This window comes from Culex pipiens, chromosome 2 (genome assembly GCF_016801865.2).
Source record: "Culex pipiens pallens isolate TS chromosome 2, TS_CPP_V2, whole genome shotgun sequence".
NCBI lineage: Eukaryota > Metazoa > Arthropoda > Insecta > Diptera > Culicidae > Culex > Culex pipiens.
In genome coordinates this window covers 116,135,785-116,151,047 of record NC_068938.1, presented here as the reverse complement: position 1 = coordinate 116,151,047, position 15,263 = coordinate 116,135,785, and the positions used below count along the sequence as shown (strand labels likewise).

At 35.6% G+C, this 15,263-nt stretch overlaps 1 protein-coding gene across 1 annotated transcript; it reads right to left on the bottom strand.

The window, feature by feature from the left end:
• Window positions 1-1,060: 1,060 nt before the first annotated feature.
• Window positions 1,061-3,478, bottom strand: LOC120429683 (F-box/LRR-repeat protein 14-like). Its single transcript, XM_039594715.1, has one exon. The coding sequence runs from the start codon at window positions 2,810-2,812 to the stop codon at window positions 1,436-1,438; it is 1,377 nt and encodes a 458-aa protein (XP_039450649.1). The 5' UTR covers window positions 2,813-3,478; the 3' UTR covers window positions 1,061-1,435.
• Between the last annotated feature and the right edge of the window lie 11,785 nt (window positions 3,479-15,263).

Genomic DNA, 15,263 nt, shown 5'->3' with positions numbered 1-15,263 from the left:
TTCGTCACGTTTTAGTTTGTCTTTCGGGGTACACACTAAAAAACTGTCAAACGAAAAAGTGACCAACCACTTTTTGACACACTTTGTTTCGACTTGAAATGAAATGTGACTGGAAAATTATGAAAAACAAGCAAAATATATTGAATGGAATTTGTAGAATACTGATACTGAATACTGAAATACTGATTAGCAACACATAAGAAAAGAAGTAATGTCATGAACACGGGTAAAATCGGGGGGATGGCAACCCTATTCCGACCAAAGCAAACTGACAACAGTCGACATTAGCACGGTTGTCAAATGAGAGCCCACAACAAAAGCACTAGCTGTCAAATGGTAGCCCATAACAAATCATTGTTTGGGTTTTTGATTTTCAAATTTTCCGCAATTTAAACGATAAATTCCTGAAAAAACACGTGAATTGTGTTGCTGATGGCAAATTCTATCATATTCTTGTAGATTCCATCCCAATATTGGCTGAAAATTCATATCGAAAAAAGTGATTTTTCTGTTTACCTTTTTTTGCTTTTTTCTTTTGGTCGACAAAACAGTGCGACAGTACACTCAGAATCGGCATTACACATTTTCCAGTTTGCTTTTACACATTTGCATGGGACTTTTGAGTTCAACCAGGATAACACACTTCGTGTTACCAAAGTAATATGAATAATACTGATTCTGAGTGTTTGTTATCTGAACTTCCAAGATGGTGGCTTCTTCGCTACCCCCTGGGTAAAATAAAATAAAAACGACGAAACTACTCAAATACATCCCAGTCAACTGAATTCGAATTCTGAAACGGAATTCAATCCGATTCGAATACGAATTCCGTTTCGAATGGACCCGGTTGTTCCGTTTCATAATTAGAATTGAGTTGACTGCGATTGATTTTAAATTCAATATTTATTGCCAATATGTCCTCTCGCCGGGAAGCAAACAAGGGTTTACTTGTGTCCTGAAACGACTCAACTTTTTATGCAGTGTCTCATCATGAATTGTCATCAAGTAGTTTTGGGCTTGGACAGCGTTAACATGCGTTAAAAAATAAAACATCGAGAACTATGTTGTTTCACATCAGGAAGATTCCAGTTGGCTTTCTGGAATTTCCTAGATTTATTTAGTAGTCTTTTCATATAATTTCTTGAATATTTACAGAATGTATTGATTTGTCTGCTAACATAGCAAATATTTTATATCCAGTTATAGCAGCAGCTGTCTTCAATCCTCCGAAGGACGGTCAGTAAAGAGTATCCGCGATAAAGATTGATTACTTGCCAAATCAAATAGTTCTTTTGCTAGATCTTGGATTTTATGACAATTTCTTCCTACAATTACATCTAAAATCCCTGTAACAGAGAATACTATCGCATGTCTAGTTCCAATTTCAATAAAGAAAAACTAAAATTTAACAATCATTTTATAATAAACTAACGCATCACCTGACTTGTGATAATCCTAAATTAACTTTAGACAGTCTCGGTAGTTTGTTGATTTTGTTGAATCCAGCCGGCGATAAGCGAGTACAGCCGTATAGATCGATGGCACGTAAATTGTTCAGCTCCTCCGCTAGAACCTCCAATCCTTTGTCAGTCACACGACTACACTGGCCAATGTTCAGCGTTTCCAGATCGTGTAGTGATTTTGCTATTTTAGCTAATCCGTCATCCGTAATCTGGCAAGCGCTAAGACTGAGTGATTTTAGGTGGAACAATCCTTGAGAAATGTGTGTCAGTGCCTGATCTCCAATTTTATCACAGAAACTAACATCCAAGGAAGAGATGGAGCAGCCACCCTCCGTCAGATAAGCCATTCCAATGTCTGATATATTATCACAAGATCTAAGGTTCAGTTCCTCCAATTTGGTCATTTTGGCTAGATGCTTTAATCCGCTGTCGGAGACGGAAACACAAAAGCTCAAGTTGATGCTCTTCACTGATGGCAATCCCTGGGCAATGTGTCGAAGTGCCTCATCGGATAGTCGTTGGCAATCTTGAAGTCCCAAGTATTCCAGAGCAGGTGTTCCAACTGCAGTTTCCTTACTCAAACCGGCAAGGTGTCCAATACCTTGATCGGAAATGTGCCAACACGATCGCAGATTCAATTTTTTCAGCGTTTTCAGCCCCCACGCAATCAATAATAAGCCAGTGTTAGTTATATTGCAACATCCGCCCAGTTCAAGTACTTCTACGTTCCTTAAATGTTGCGCAATCCGCCCCAGGCTGGAATCGGTAACTTGTTTGCATAGTGATAGATCCAGCACCCTCAAATTCGCAAGATCCGTTGAGAATGCATGACCCAATCCGACATCGGTAATGTTATAACATCCACTAAGATTTAACGATTCTAGATTTGGTATACCAACAACAACATCCTTCAGCGATCGCCTAACCGACAGCACTTGCACCTTCTTAATGCCACGCTTCACCAGCGATGGAAATAAACTAGGTGACGGTCGCCGCAGGTGAAGGCTAGCTTCCACTCCCCTCCAGCAGCTCTTCGAATAAGCCGCATCGCGCCACACTGTGCATACTTGCGCCGCTCTACCACGGTCCTTCACGCTGAGTTTTTCGAATATTATGGCCAGAATTTCCGGATACAGATGTCCGATGTGTGTTCCTTCCGGTTCCGGTGGCGTGGGAGGTGTTTTCGGTCGACTAACCGTCCTCTGTTGAATGTGGGTGTAAATCGGCGCGGGTGGTAGATGCGGTCGATGTAACGGATACGGTGTGAAACGGTGTATTGCATGCGGTCGGTGAGATATGAATCCACCAGGAATTTCCGTCAGCATAAAATTTGCTTCCTCCATCATCATATTTTCGGGTACAATGTTCAAAGCAAAGGAAAATTCCGTGTTATCTCTGCCACTTCACTACTTTCTACTCATGTTTCGTTGCAGTGCAGCCAATTTACAATTTCACAAAAAGAACTTCCCGCTTGAGTAAAAAATCTGCTGCGCACTCATATACACTGCATTTGACTCAAATCAGGATCACTACGTCGTTTGCTGTCCATTCCTGATTTTGAAATTCCTTAGCTTAAATTTTCCTCGAAGACTGCGTTAACGTTGTTATTCCAGTGTGTTTTGCTTAGTTCTTCTGCATCATACATAAATGAAATTTCGTGTGCACTCGTCTTCGCTTCTTCGTCCACATGTATATTTATATATTTTTCTTCACTTTATCATACGTTCAAGAGCTTTGAGTCTGTTGCCAGACTTATTAATGCTGAACGTATACTGTGCGCCGCTCGCCTTCTCCTTTTTATTCTTGATTCACTTCACTGTAGCTCTCCCGCTCTCTCTATTTATCATTCTCTCTTTCTCGCTCAAATGGAAAGCACACACCATGCAACTCTTTTATTCGACGAAAACCTCCATCCGCAATGGAAGCAAGCGACCGTACACGAAGAATCGAAAGGAAAAATTCCGAAGCGTTCCCGGTTTCACGTCTTGACTCATGGACTGTTGGACTGTACACTGAGCTTCGAACGAGAATCAGAACTGGTTATAGCTACCCGCAACGGGTATATAAAATTCAACACACAACTACCACCGTACTGTACACAGACATTGTTGTACCTGTATATGTGTGCTTTGGGAGTTTAGTTTTCACAGATACCATTGCACATAACCCAGTGATGGCATCAGGTAGAAAAGTACGATTTGAGTTGCTTCTTAATTTCATCTATAAACATGAACATTGTTCAGGTAATGGGAAACACACTTTTTGACAGTTTGCAGTCCATCATTGACATTCTCAAACTTTTCTTCATAAAAGAAAAGGTAAAAACTATAAACGCCTTACAGATCATCAACAATCGATGTTTATGACAGTCATAAGTAATTTGCACTTGGTTCAATAATTATTTACAATATTTCGTTTATATGTGACTTTGAAAGATTTGGCAATTGATGAACTATAGAATAAATCTGCAATTGTAGGTTCGGAAATATCTTACGCCTGAAAAGGGCAATAAAATTAATGGCTTTGTTAGAATCCTGGTACAATAAATATTGAAAGTTTTTTGATGAGTAATACGTTTCCAAACCTAAATTTGGTCCCTTATTATCTTGTAAACGGCTATGGTAAACATTCTTCATTCCTTATACAAAATATTTTTCAAATTACTTTATAACAACAAATGTGTATACATATGTATATATGCTTCATCTTGAAGCCTTCAAAATTTCAAATTGAAATAAATTATAGAACACTGAAAATATGAACCTACTGATCACATTTCAATAACAAATGTTTGAGGAATCATGGAAGTTATTACAAAATCTTGCATTTTCATTAAACATAGATTTTTTTTAAATAAAAATAGTCTTACTTACAATCCTCTTTATATCGTTTGTCTTTAGGGACCATCCATAAACCACGTGGAAACCTTGAGGAAGGGGGGGTGGATTGGAAGGCGATTGTCCACGTTCCAAATAAAAAAGTTTTTTTTTGTATGAACAATTGTCCAGTAGCGGGGGGAGTAAGTAAAAATAATAATTCCAAAATACAGAAAAGGTAAAAATAAAATAACTATAAACAATATATCATGCGTCTGCTTTGATAATTTCATTTTTAAATTTCGTTGTTGCTATAGACTCTATAGTATAGTATATGGTAAATAGAAAATTGCACTATTGCATTATTAAAAGTTGACACGATGCTTTTTTGATGAAGTTTTCTCAGTTGAAATCAAGAAAATATCGAGCTTTATGTCTCGACTTTTTTTTTATTAGGTCCTATAAACAAATGTAAACATTGAGTGTATCTCTTTCACACCTTATGCCAATGCCCATCGGAGTAAGCGGGATACACGCAATGTTTACATTTGTTTATAGGACCAAATAAATAAAAGTATAGATGCCAACTTTCAAATCAAAAATTAAATAAATTGAACACATTTGAAAACACGGTCGATGTATGATGAAACACAGCAACTCCGAAAAGTAACGCTTACTACGTTATAATTTGGGAAATAATCAAGTGTTTTGCTTAGCGCGCCATCTATTGAAATATACACAATCCATGTACGACATCAAGAATTTCATACTTAAGCTATCATTTTAATTTTTGGCAGTTCGACGAACGCCAACGAATTATTTCAAGAAAAATTACCTCGGTTAACCAAAATCAAATAAACAATGCAACTCATTTCTCAAATAATGATTAAGTAAGTAAAGTAAATCTTTCCCAGTTCCTGAGGGGAACACCCTTGAAGAGTATCGGGGCTGGCATTTACAAAGCGGATTCAGTGGCAATTTCATTCTCAACTTAATGTTAACATGTTAAGGTTAATGTTAACATTCCATAGGTCGCCTCCCTAAGGTGTCGGTGATAAGGTCCAGTTTGTGACGATACACTACCTTCCCTTTACTAAGCAATCGATTCCAGAAGGGAAAAGATCGCCAAATAATGATTACCATGATCGAAATATTTCATTAGTTTCAATCTGTTTTTCACTTCCTTTTTTGTTATTCACCGTTATTCAGCGTAACGTTATACATGAGCTCTAGTGCCGCCACCTTCAGGAAAAAAAAGTCGATGCTTTCCTGTTGGACTGTTGAATAACGTTCAAGTTACGGTTATTTGATGCGCGTAATCTGGTGGCATTTTCCTAAATTCACCATGGTTGCCACTCACCATGTATGGTGAATCGGAAAAAGTCTATTATGGATCACAGCAAGAATGTTGCTTGTTTCATATATGTATTGATGACTATATTTATTTTATAATGCTAAATTTACTAAAGGAAAATCGAAATAACGAATTAAATCAACAATGAATATACCGTTAGTGGGGGTGACATTGGGTCAAAGTGATTTTTTACAGATTTTACCATTTCTCAGATTCTTCTCATTGAAACTAAATTCTGTTAAAAGGATTGTGTATGGGGACATCTTGAGATGACTTCGCTAAGGAATCTCGTTCCTAGATCAAATCCTGTTATTTTGGCAGCTGTCTAAAGTTGAGGTACGTTTTTGACCAAAAATGACCTCTCGAAAAATCATTTTTCTAATATTTTTGTTGGAATTGCTCGAAAACTACCCAATTGTTTGAAAATCTCCACTTCAAACATTATAGCATATCGATACGATTCCCTCAAACAAGAAACACTGTTGGATGACTTTTTACCATATCGTTGTATTTGAGCATAATTTTAGATTCATTTGACCCAATGTCACCCCCACCGAGCAATTTTCTGAGATTTCGGTCATTCGATTTTTTTTTTTGGTATTTTTAATCGGGCTGAAACTTTTTTGGTGCCTTTGGTATGCCCAAAGAAGCCATTTTGAATCATTAGTTCGTTCATATAATTTTCCATACAATGTTTGCAGCTGTTCATACAAAAATGATATGTGAAAATTCAAATATCTGTATCTTTTGGAGGAATTTTTTGATCGATTTGGTGTCTTCGGCAAAGTTGTAGGTATGGATATGGACTAAACTGAAAAAAATGATACACGGTAAAAAAATGTAACAAGCAAAGCAATCCATTTTAACGATCCCCGAGTCTTTTGTGGGCTCTGTTGCAAGTTTCTGCTCATTTCTAGGCGTCCGAAGATTATGTGTGGTGAGTCACACATAGCCTCTTTTACGCAAATGGACCGACGTTTTACTTCCCCATCCGATAGAAGGCGTGATCAGGCAAAGCTCGTCTCGAAAAATGCCACCGGGTTCGTCTGGGATTTAACCCAGGCCACACTGGGGTTTAGAGGCTACCACGCTTAACACTAAACCACCGCACCCGGCGTGAAATTTTCCGTGAAATTTTCCGATCTTTTCGAAAAAAATATTAAAAAAAAATTAAAATGGAAGATGGTGAGCAGTGCGTGGCCGAATGGTTAGGAGATGTAGGAGTCGTCTCCATGCCATAAGTGAGCAATTCTCTGAGATTTCGGTCATTCGATTTTTTTTTGTATTTTTTAATCCGGCTGAAACTTTTTTGGTGCCTTCGGTATGCCCAAAGAAGCCATTTTGCATCATTAGTTTGTCCATATAATTTTCCATACAAATTTGGTAGCTGTCCATACAAAAATGATATGTGAAAATTCAAAAATCTGTATCTTTTGAAGGAGTTTTTTGATCGATTTGGTGTCTTCAGCAAAGTTATAGGTATGGATATGGACTACACTGAAAAAAAATGATACACGGTAAAAAAAATTTGGTGATTTTTTTATTTAACTTTTTGTTACTAAAACTTGATTTGCAAAAAAACACTATTTTTAATTTTTGTTATGTTTTGATATGTTTTAGAGGACATAAAATGCCAACTTTTCAGAAATTTCCAGAATGGGCAAAAAATCTTTGACCGAGTTATGATTTTTTGAATCAATACAAATTTTTTCAAAAAATCGAAATAATGGTCGCAAAAATTTTTCAACTTCATTTTTCGATGTAAAATCGAATTTGCAATCAAGAAGTACTTTAGTGAATTTTTGATAAAGTGCACCGTTTTCAAGTTATAATCATTTTTAGGTAACTTTTTTCAAAATATTCGCAGTTTTTCATTTTTTAAAAATAGTGCCCATGTTTGCCCACCTTTGAAAAAAATATTTTTGAAAAGCTGAGAAAATTCTCTATATTTTGCTTCTTGGGACTTTGTTGATACGACTCTTAGTTGCTGAGATATTGCCATGCAAACGTTAAAAAACAGGAAAATTGATGTTTTCTAAGTCTCACCCAAATAACTCACCATTTTCTAATGTCGATATTTCAGCAACTATAGGTCCGATTTACAATGTTAAAAGATGAAACATTCGTGAAATTTTCCGATCTTTTCGAAAAAAATATTTTCAAAAATTTAAAATCAAGACTAACATTTCAAATGGGCGTAATATTGAATGTTTGGCCCGTTTGAAATGTTAGTCTTGATTTTAAATTTTTAAAAATATTTTTTTCGAAAAGATCGGAAAATTTCACGAATGTTTCATATTTTAACATTGTAAATCGGACCATTAGTTGCTGAAATATCGACATTAGAAAATGGTGAGTTGTTTGGGTGAGACTTAGAAAACATCAATTTTCCTGTTTTTTAACGTTTGCATGGCAATATCTCAGCAACTAAGAGTCGTATCAACAAAGTCCGAAGAAGCAAAATATAGAGAATTTGGGCATGGGCATGGGCACTATTTTTAAAAAATGAAAAATTGCGACTATTTTCAAAAAAGTTACCTAAAAATGATTATAACTTGAAAACGGTGCACTTTATCAAAAATTCACTAAAGTACTTTTTGATTGCAAATTCGATTTTACATCGAAAAATGAAGTTGAAAAATTTTTGCGACCAATATTTCGATTTTTTGAAAAAATCTGTATTGATTCAAAAAATCATAACTCGGTCAAAGATTTTTTGCCCATTCTGGAAATTTCTGAAAAGTTGGCATTTTATGTCCTCTAAAACATATCAAAAAATAAAAAAAATTAAAAATAGTGTTTTTTTGCAAATCAAGTTTTAGTGACAAAAAGTTAAATAAAAAAATAACCATTTTTTTACCGTGTATCATTTTTTTTCAGTGTAGTCCATATCCATACCTACAACTTTGCTGAAGACACCAAATCGATCAAAAAATTCCTTCAAAAGATACAGATTTTTGAATTATCACATATCATTTTTGTATGGACAGCTGCCAAATTTGTATGGAAAATTATATGGGCAAACTAATGATGCAAAATGGCTTCTTTGGGCATACCGAAGGCACCAAAAAAGTTTCAGCCGGATTAAAAAATACAAAAATTAAAATTAAAGAAAAAAGACCGATTCCGTAGAGAACTGCTCAAGTACAAACAACACACCAAATCAAGCCTACTCCAGTGGAATCGCTGGCGGCGGTTGGACTCGCAATTCAAAGGTCGTCAGTTCAAACACTGGGGTGGAAGGTTCCTTGGAGTAGAAAGAGGTTTGGGTGCCCTCCCCATTCAAGCCTTCGGACTCCTAGGTTCGAGCAGAAACTTGCAATAGAGACCACAAAAGACCTGGGGGTCGTTAATGTGGATGGTTTGATTTTTTGATTGGGTTGTTTGGGTGAGACTTAGCAAACATCAATTTTCCTGTTCCTTTTTTTTTGCAATATCTCAGCAACTAAAGGTCGTATCAACAAAATTCAAAAAAGCAAAATATAGAGAATTATCTCAGCTTTTCAAAAATATTTTTTCAAAAGTTGGCAAACATGGGCACTAAACTTAAAAAATGAATTACTGCGACTATTTTGAAAAAAGTCACCTAAAAATGGCTATAATATGAAAACGGTGCACTTTATCAAAAATTCACTAAAGTACTTTTTGATTGCAAATTCGATTTTACATCGAAAAATGAAGTTGAAAATTTTTTGCGACAAATATTTCGATTTTTTGAAAAAAATCTGTATTGATTCAAAAAATCATAACTCGGTCAAAGATTTTTTGCCCATTCTTGAAATTTCTAAAAAGTTGGCATTTGATGTCCTCTAAAACATATCAGAAAAAAGTGTTTTTTTGCAAATCAAGTTTAATGACAAAAAGTGAAATCAAAAATCACCACATTTTTTTACCGTGTATCATTTTTTTTTTCAGTGTAGTCCATATCCATACCTACAACTTTGCCCAAGACACCAAATCGATCCAAAAATTCCTTCAAAAGATACAGATTATTGAATTTTCACATATCATTTTTGTATGGACAGCTGCAAACTTTGTATGGAAAATTATATGAACAAACTAATGATGCAAAATGGCTTCTTTGGGCATACCGAAGGCACCAAAAAAGTTTCAGCCCGATTAAAAAATACAAAAATTAAAATTAAAGAAAAAATACCGATTCGGAAATTATACGACTATTTCATATTTTAAGATTGAAAATCGGACCATTAGTTGCTGAGATATCGACATTAGAAAATGATGGGTTGTTTGGGTGAGACTTAGCAAACATCAGTTTTCCTGTTTTTAACCCTTTGCATGGGAATATCTCAGCAACTAAGGGTCGTATCAACAAAGTCCGAAAAAGCTTAATATAGAGAATTTTCTCAGCTTTTCAAAAAAAGATTTCAAAAGTGGGCAAACATGGGCAAAAAAAGCAAAGCAAAGTAATCCACTTTAACGACCCCCGGGTCTTTTGTGGTCTCTGTTGCAAGTTTCTGCTCATTTCTAGGCGTCCGAAGATTATGTGTGGTGAGTCACCCAAAACCTCTTTTTACGCAAAACATGGGCACTATTTTTAAATAATCAATAACTGCGACTATTTTGAACAAAGGTATCAAAAGATGGCTATAACTTTATCAAATTCAATTTTACATCGAAAAATGAAATTGAAAAATTTTTGCGGCCAATATTTCGATTTTTAAAAAAAATTGTATTGATTCAAGAAATCATAACTCGGTCAAAGATTTTTTGCCCATTCTGGAAATTTCTGAAAAGTTGGCATTTCGACGCTGTCGTGCTATCATGTCGCACCCGCCATTTTGACGATCCGAGAAAAACGCGTTTTAATATTTGACCTTGAATAAACAAAAACGAGAGCACGCAATGTTAACAATAAAAAACACGTTTTGTTTGGTTGACCATTCTGTGCGTCCCGAAGTTTGGTTGTATTTGGTTGCTGGAGTCCCGAGTTATAATTACAAATGTTTACGGTAGTCTAACTTGTACGTGCGTCAAACGTATCCTGACCTGGAATCCCTTTGGCCAATTGTCGCACTTACATAAATTTTCAGGAAGTGACAAGATAGCACGACAAGGTTGAAACTAATTTCATATGAAAAGTGACAAAAATCCGCGGAGCTTTTTTGGTTTTCATTGAATATCTCAGGATTGAAATCGAATTTTGGGGATCTGTGAAGGTCAAAAGGTGAGGCATTGTGAGCTGCACAAAATGGCGTTCTTAACTCAATTTGGCCCAAAATGCACGCACGACAAGTTAGCACGACGGCGACGATTTGATGTCCTCTAAAACATATAAAAAATAAAAAAAATAAAAATAGTGATTTTGCAAATCAAGTTTTAGTGACAAAAAGTGAAATTAAAAATCACCAAAAAAATTTTCACCCTGTATCACTTTTTTCAGTGTAGTCCATATCCATACCTACAACTATGCCGAAGACACCAAATCGATCAAAAAATTCCTTCAAAAGATACAGATTTTTGAATTTTCACATATCATTTTTGTATGGACAGCTGCCAAATTTGTATGGAAAATTATATGGACAATCTAATGATGCAAAATGGCTTCTTTGGGCATACCGAAGGCACCAAAAAAGTTTCAGCAGGATTAAAAAATACAAAAAAAAAATCGAATGACCGAAATCTCAGAGAATTGCTCTGTTTCAGTGAGTATGGAAGGCTACAGTGTTGTAACAACTTATTGGGTTGTTCGGAGTCATCCGAGAACTCCTTGGAGTTAAGACCAATGAGTCTACCGCCGTAACAAGCAAGAGGTCGGCGGTTTTTGACCGCTGACCATAGCTTCAGTGAGTATGGTAGACTGCTTTCACAGAAAAAAAAGTTGAAGTTTGGAATGTTGAAAATTTGATAGGTTCAATATTACCTCTTTTGCATTTCTTACAAAAGAAAGGTTTAAGGTTTGCTTTTGGAAAAACGCTTTTCTCAGAAATCTTAAAAAATTCGTGCACGGCGAGGATTCTTCCCAGGAAAAAATCCTATTTACTAAATTGAAGGTTTAGATGCGCTCTTTCGATTGAACTTTGGCCCGAAACCCGGAACTCAAAGTCTGATTTATGAGAGCTCTTTTTCTGAAATACTTGAGCGATGTCTATTTTGTTTATTGTTTATTCGTCAAGCTTATGTAGACTACTTACAATTTTCTTACATACTAGATATTATTTCTATTGTACAGATTTTTTCGTAGTTCCGGTTTAGACATGTCGAAATGTATATACTGTGAATTTTCATTATAAAAGCGCATCATTTGATTTAATGGCGATTTTTTTAAATAATTTGTCGTGTATGCAGTTATTCTAAAAAGTGGTGAATGTCTAAGAGTACGGCTTGGTTCATGAATACTATTGCGTATTTCTGAAAATAATGCTGCTGACTGTATGCGTTGAGAAATAATGTCGTTGATGAAAGAGAGCATGGCAAATTTACGACGTTCTTGTAATGATTGTATGTTTATGAGCATGCAGCGTGCTTCATACGATGGGAGAGGAAATGCAGTCCAGTTAAGTTTACGTATTGCGTACAGTAAGAATTGTTTTTGGACAGATTCAATACGTGCTTGGTGTACGGCATAGTATGGATTCCAGACGATACTACAGTATTCCAAGAGTGGCCTGACATACGTTATATAAAGTAATTTAATAGTATACGGGTCCTGGAAGTTGAATGCAAAGCGCTTTATAAAGCCTAATGTACTTTTTGCCTTGTTTATTATTGTGTTATAGTGTTCTACAAAAGTTAGTTGTGAGTCTAGGATGACACCTAGATCACGTACTACTTTGCATTTTTCTACTGGTTGGTTTCCTAATAATACTGTTATGTTTGGTGTTTCATGTTTTTTGCTGAAGGCAATGGAATTACATTTCTTTACATTCAATTGGAGTAGGCTTTTACTACACCATGTGTAGAAAAGATTTAATTTCGTTTTGGAATACATGACTGTCATTGGCATTTCCTATTTCCATATACAATTTCATGTCGTCTGCATATACAAGTACGTTAATTTTTTTAAGAATGAAGGAAATGTCGTTTACATACAAGATGAAAAGAAGAGGTCCTAGATGGGATCCTTGCGGAACCCCAGAGGTGACGTGAATTGATTCCGATAGTACACTTTGGAAGCGAACAATTTGTTCGCGCTTAGTCAAATATGACTTAAGCCATTCCAAAAGATTCGGTTGAATTCCAATTTTCTGCAGTTTGAAGATTAATAATGGTATGTCGATTCTGTCAAATGACTTACTAAAGTCTGTGTAAATTGCTTCTACGAAATTGCGATTATGCATTGCATTCAGTGTAAAATATACAAATTCTAAAAGGTTGGTGCTAGTAGAGCGGCCTTTAAAAAAGCCGTTTTGTTTACATGTGATGCGGTTTTTTACTTGCTGAAAGATTTTTTCATTTATAATAGATTCGAAAAGTTTTGGAATGCAAGACAAAAGGGCAATTCCGCGATAATAACGTATGTCTGATTTTGGGCCTGACTTGAAAATAGGCACCAAAAAAGACTTTTTCCGTGTTTGTGGGAATTTTCCTGTATTTATTGACATGTTGAAAAGATGATGCAGTGGATATGTCAATTCTTCTGCAAGGTTCTTTAGGAATGCAGGTGCTATTCCGTCGGGTCTTATTAATTTGTGATGAATATTCATCAGGTTCACATTTTTACCCATTTTTTAGTAATATCAAAAATAGAGTTCAAACTTCAACTTTTTTTTTCGGTAACGGGCAAAAATGTCATACTCTTATATCGCAAAAAATGCATGAGGACAGATTTAATGCAGATTCTGATATACTTGCATGCCGCCATGCATCACAATCATGCGACTGCCAGTTGGGTGTAGGTTTCTCAAATGCCCGTCAAATCAAACATTTTTGAGAATTTAGAGTATGTAAGCATTAAGGGATAGCTTATTATCGAACATATATGGGTCATTCCATCTGAAGCGGAACAGCATTTGAAAATTACCCTCTCCGATCCTGCTCAAATTTGGCAGGGCTGTTGATACTATCAAAACATGCAAGAATCCCGAATTTCATCCAAATCGGACCACCCCCTCCATTTTTGTACCTCCCCAAAAAATCGACTTTTTGACGATTTTTGACCAAACCTCCTAGTTTGAAACGACGATAACTCAGGAACCACAAATCTTAGAGGGTCGGTCTTAGACTCAATTTTGAAGGAAATTTGACGTAGAATCCATTTCCGTGATCAAAATTTAGATTAATTTATTTTTTCTACCTGTATTGCGCAATTGAAAACTTTAAACGGCCGTATCTCAAAACACCCCAACTTATTTTTTTTATTTGACCTCACCATCGTGTTCCCCGGCCAATTTTACATAAGAATCACTTATCGACAGAAATGAATATGTTTTGTTCCAGAGATATCGAATTTTAAAGTTTTGTGTTTTCGAGATTACCTACATTAGCTTCATTCGCCGCATCTGCTAGAAGCACACAGGCGGGCTGATCAATAACTGCTACCTGGTCATTTATTGAAATAATATTTCATCATAAATAATCTTTATCAAATTGGGCAAAAATTAACTGTATAACACTGTAGGAAACTGGAGTTTAATCGCGAATGTTTATCTGTTAAAAACAATGAATGAAGTGAATTTCTGTGCTAACCCACAGGACAGAGCAATAACGACACACAGTAAAGGGCAGAATTGGATTCCGATGCAAAATGCAATTAATCTTGTTAGTAACACTGAACAATAAGTGCACGATACATTATTGAGTTAAAAATATGAATTAAAATGAATAAAATTTGTTGATTTGTTGTACTCTAGTGAAGGACGATCACAAGGAGTAGGAAAAGGATTTCTGTAAAGTATAAAACTGAAAAATGTAAGAAAATCACAAAGTTTGATCTGCTGCAAAGCGGCTAATTCCCCAAATTTTGTTGCGATGATTTCGACATCGTCCGAACAACAGTGTTTTTTTTTTCTTCTGTCATTCTTGGATTCTTGGAACACAATACGGCTGCTGTCCTCACGTATAAAGGATTTTTTTAAAATAAAATGTACCTTGACCAAAATCATCTTATAATCAAATGGAGCTGGCTCACAATATAAAAATTGATTTAATATGATCAATCTTTTAACCCATAAATGAGATTTGCCAAATTATGGTAAAGTGTCAATAATAAACTATAATAATAATAATAATAATAAAGCAGGTTTTGGGGTTTTTGCTGAATGGTACTATTTTGCTACCGCCCATGATAAAGGCCCTAGTCATGGCCTCGGAGGTTCTCTAAAACGGTTAGCAACACGTAAATAAACGGTGCAGTCAAAATAACCCAATAAATATTTTTTTCACAAAAATAGATTGATCAAGGTAGGGGAACAGCATCTAATTCCAGCGTTCTTCTAATGTTGCCATATCAGCGCTTTGGCATTCAATTACAGCTGATTAAAAGCGTTTTCAACTGAAATCGAGTGATGAATAGCTCAATAAGAAGTGAACAAGCAAGTTTCTATCAAAAGTTTTGCAAAATTTGTTGTTTAAATAGTGAAAATCTCGGGTGAGTTTTCAAAAAGCCGTAAGAGCCACCGTGACCTCCGACACTAATATTTGTTTTTCTCCCAATTGTAACAAAATTTCATT

What these genes read in the sequence shown, in the direction of transcription:
- LOC120429683 (XM_039594715.1), bottom strand. Translation starts at nt 2,812, where the DNA reads ATGATGATGGAGGAAGCAAATTTTATGCTGACGGAAATTCCTGGTGGA.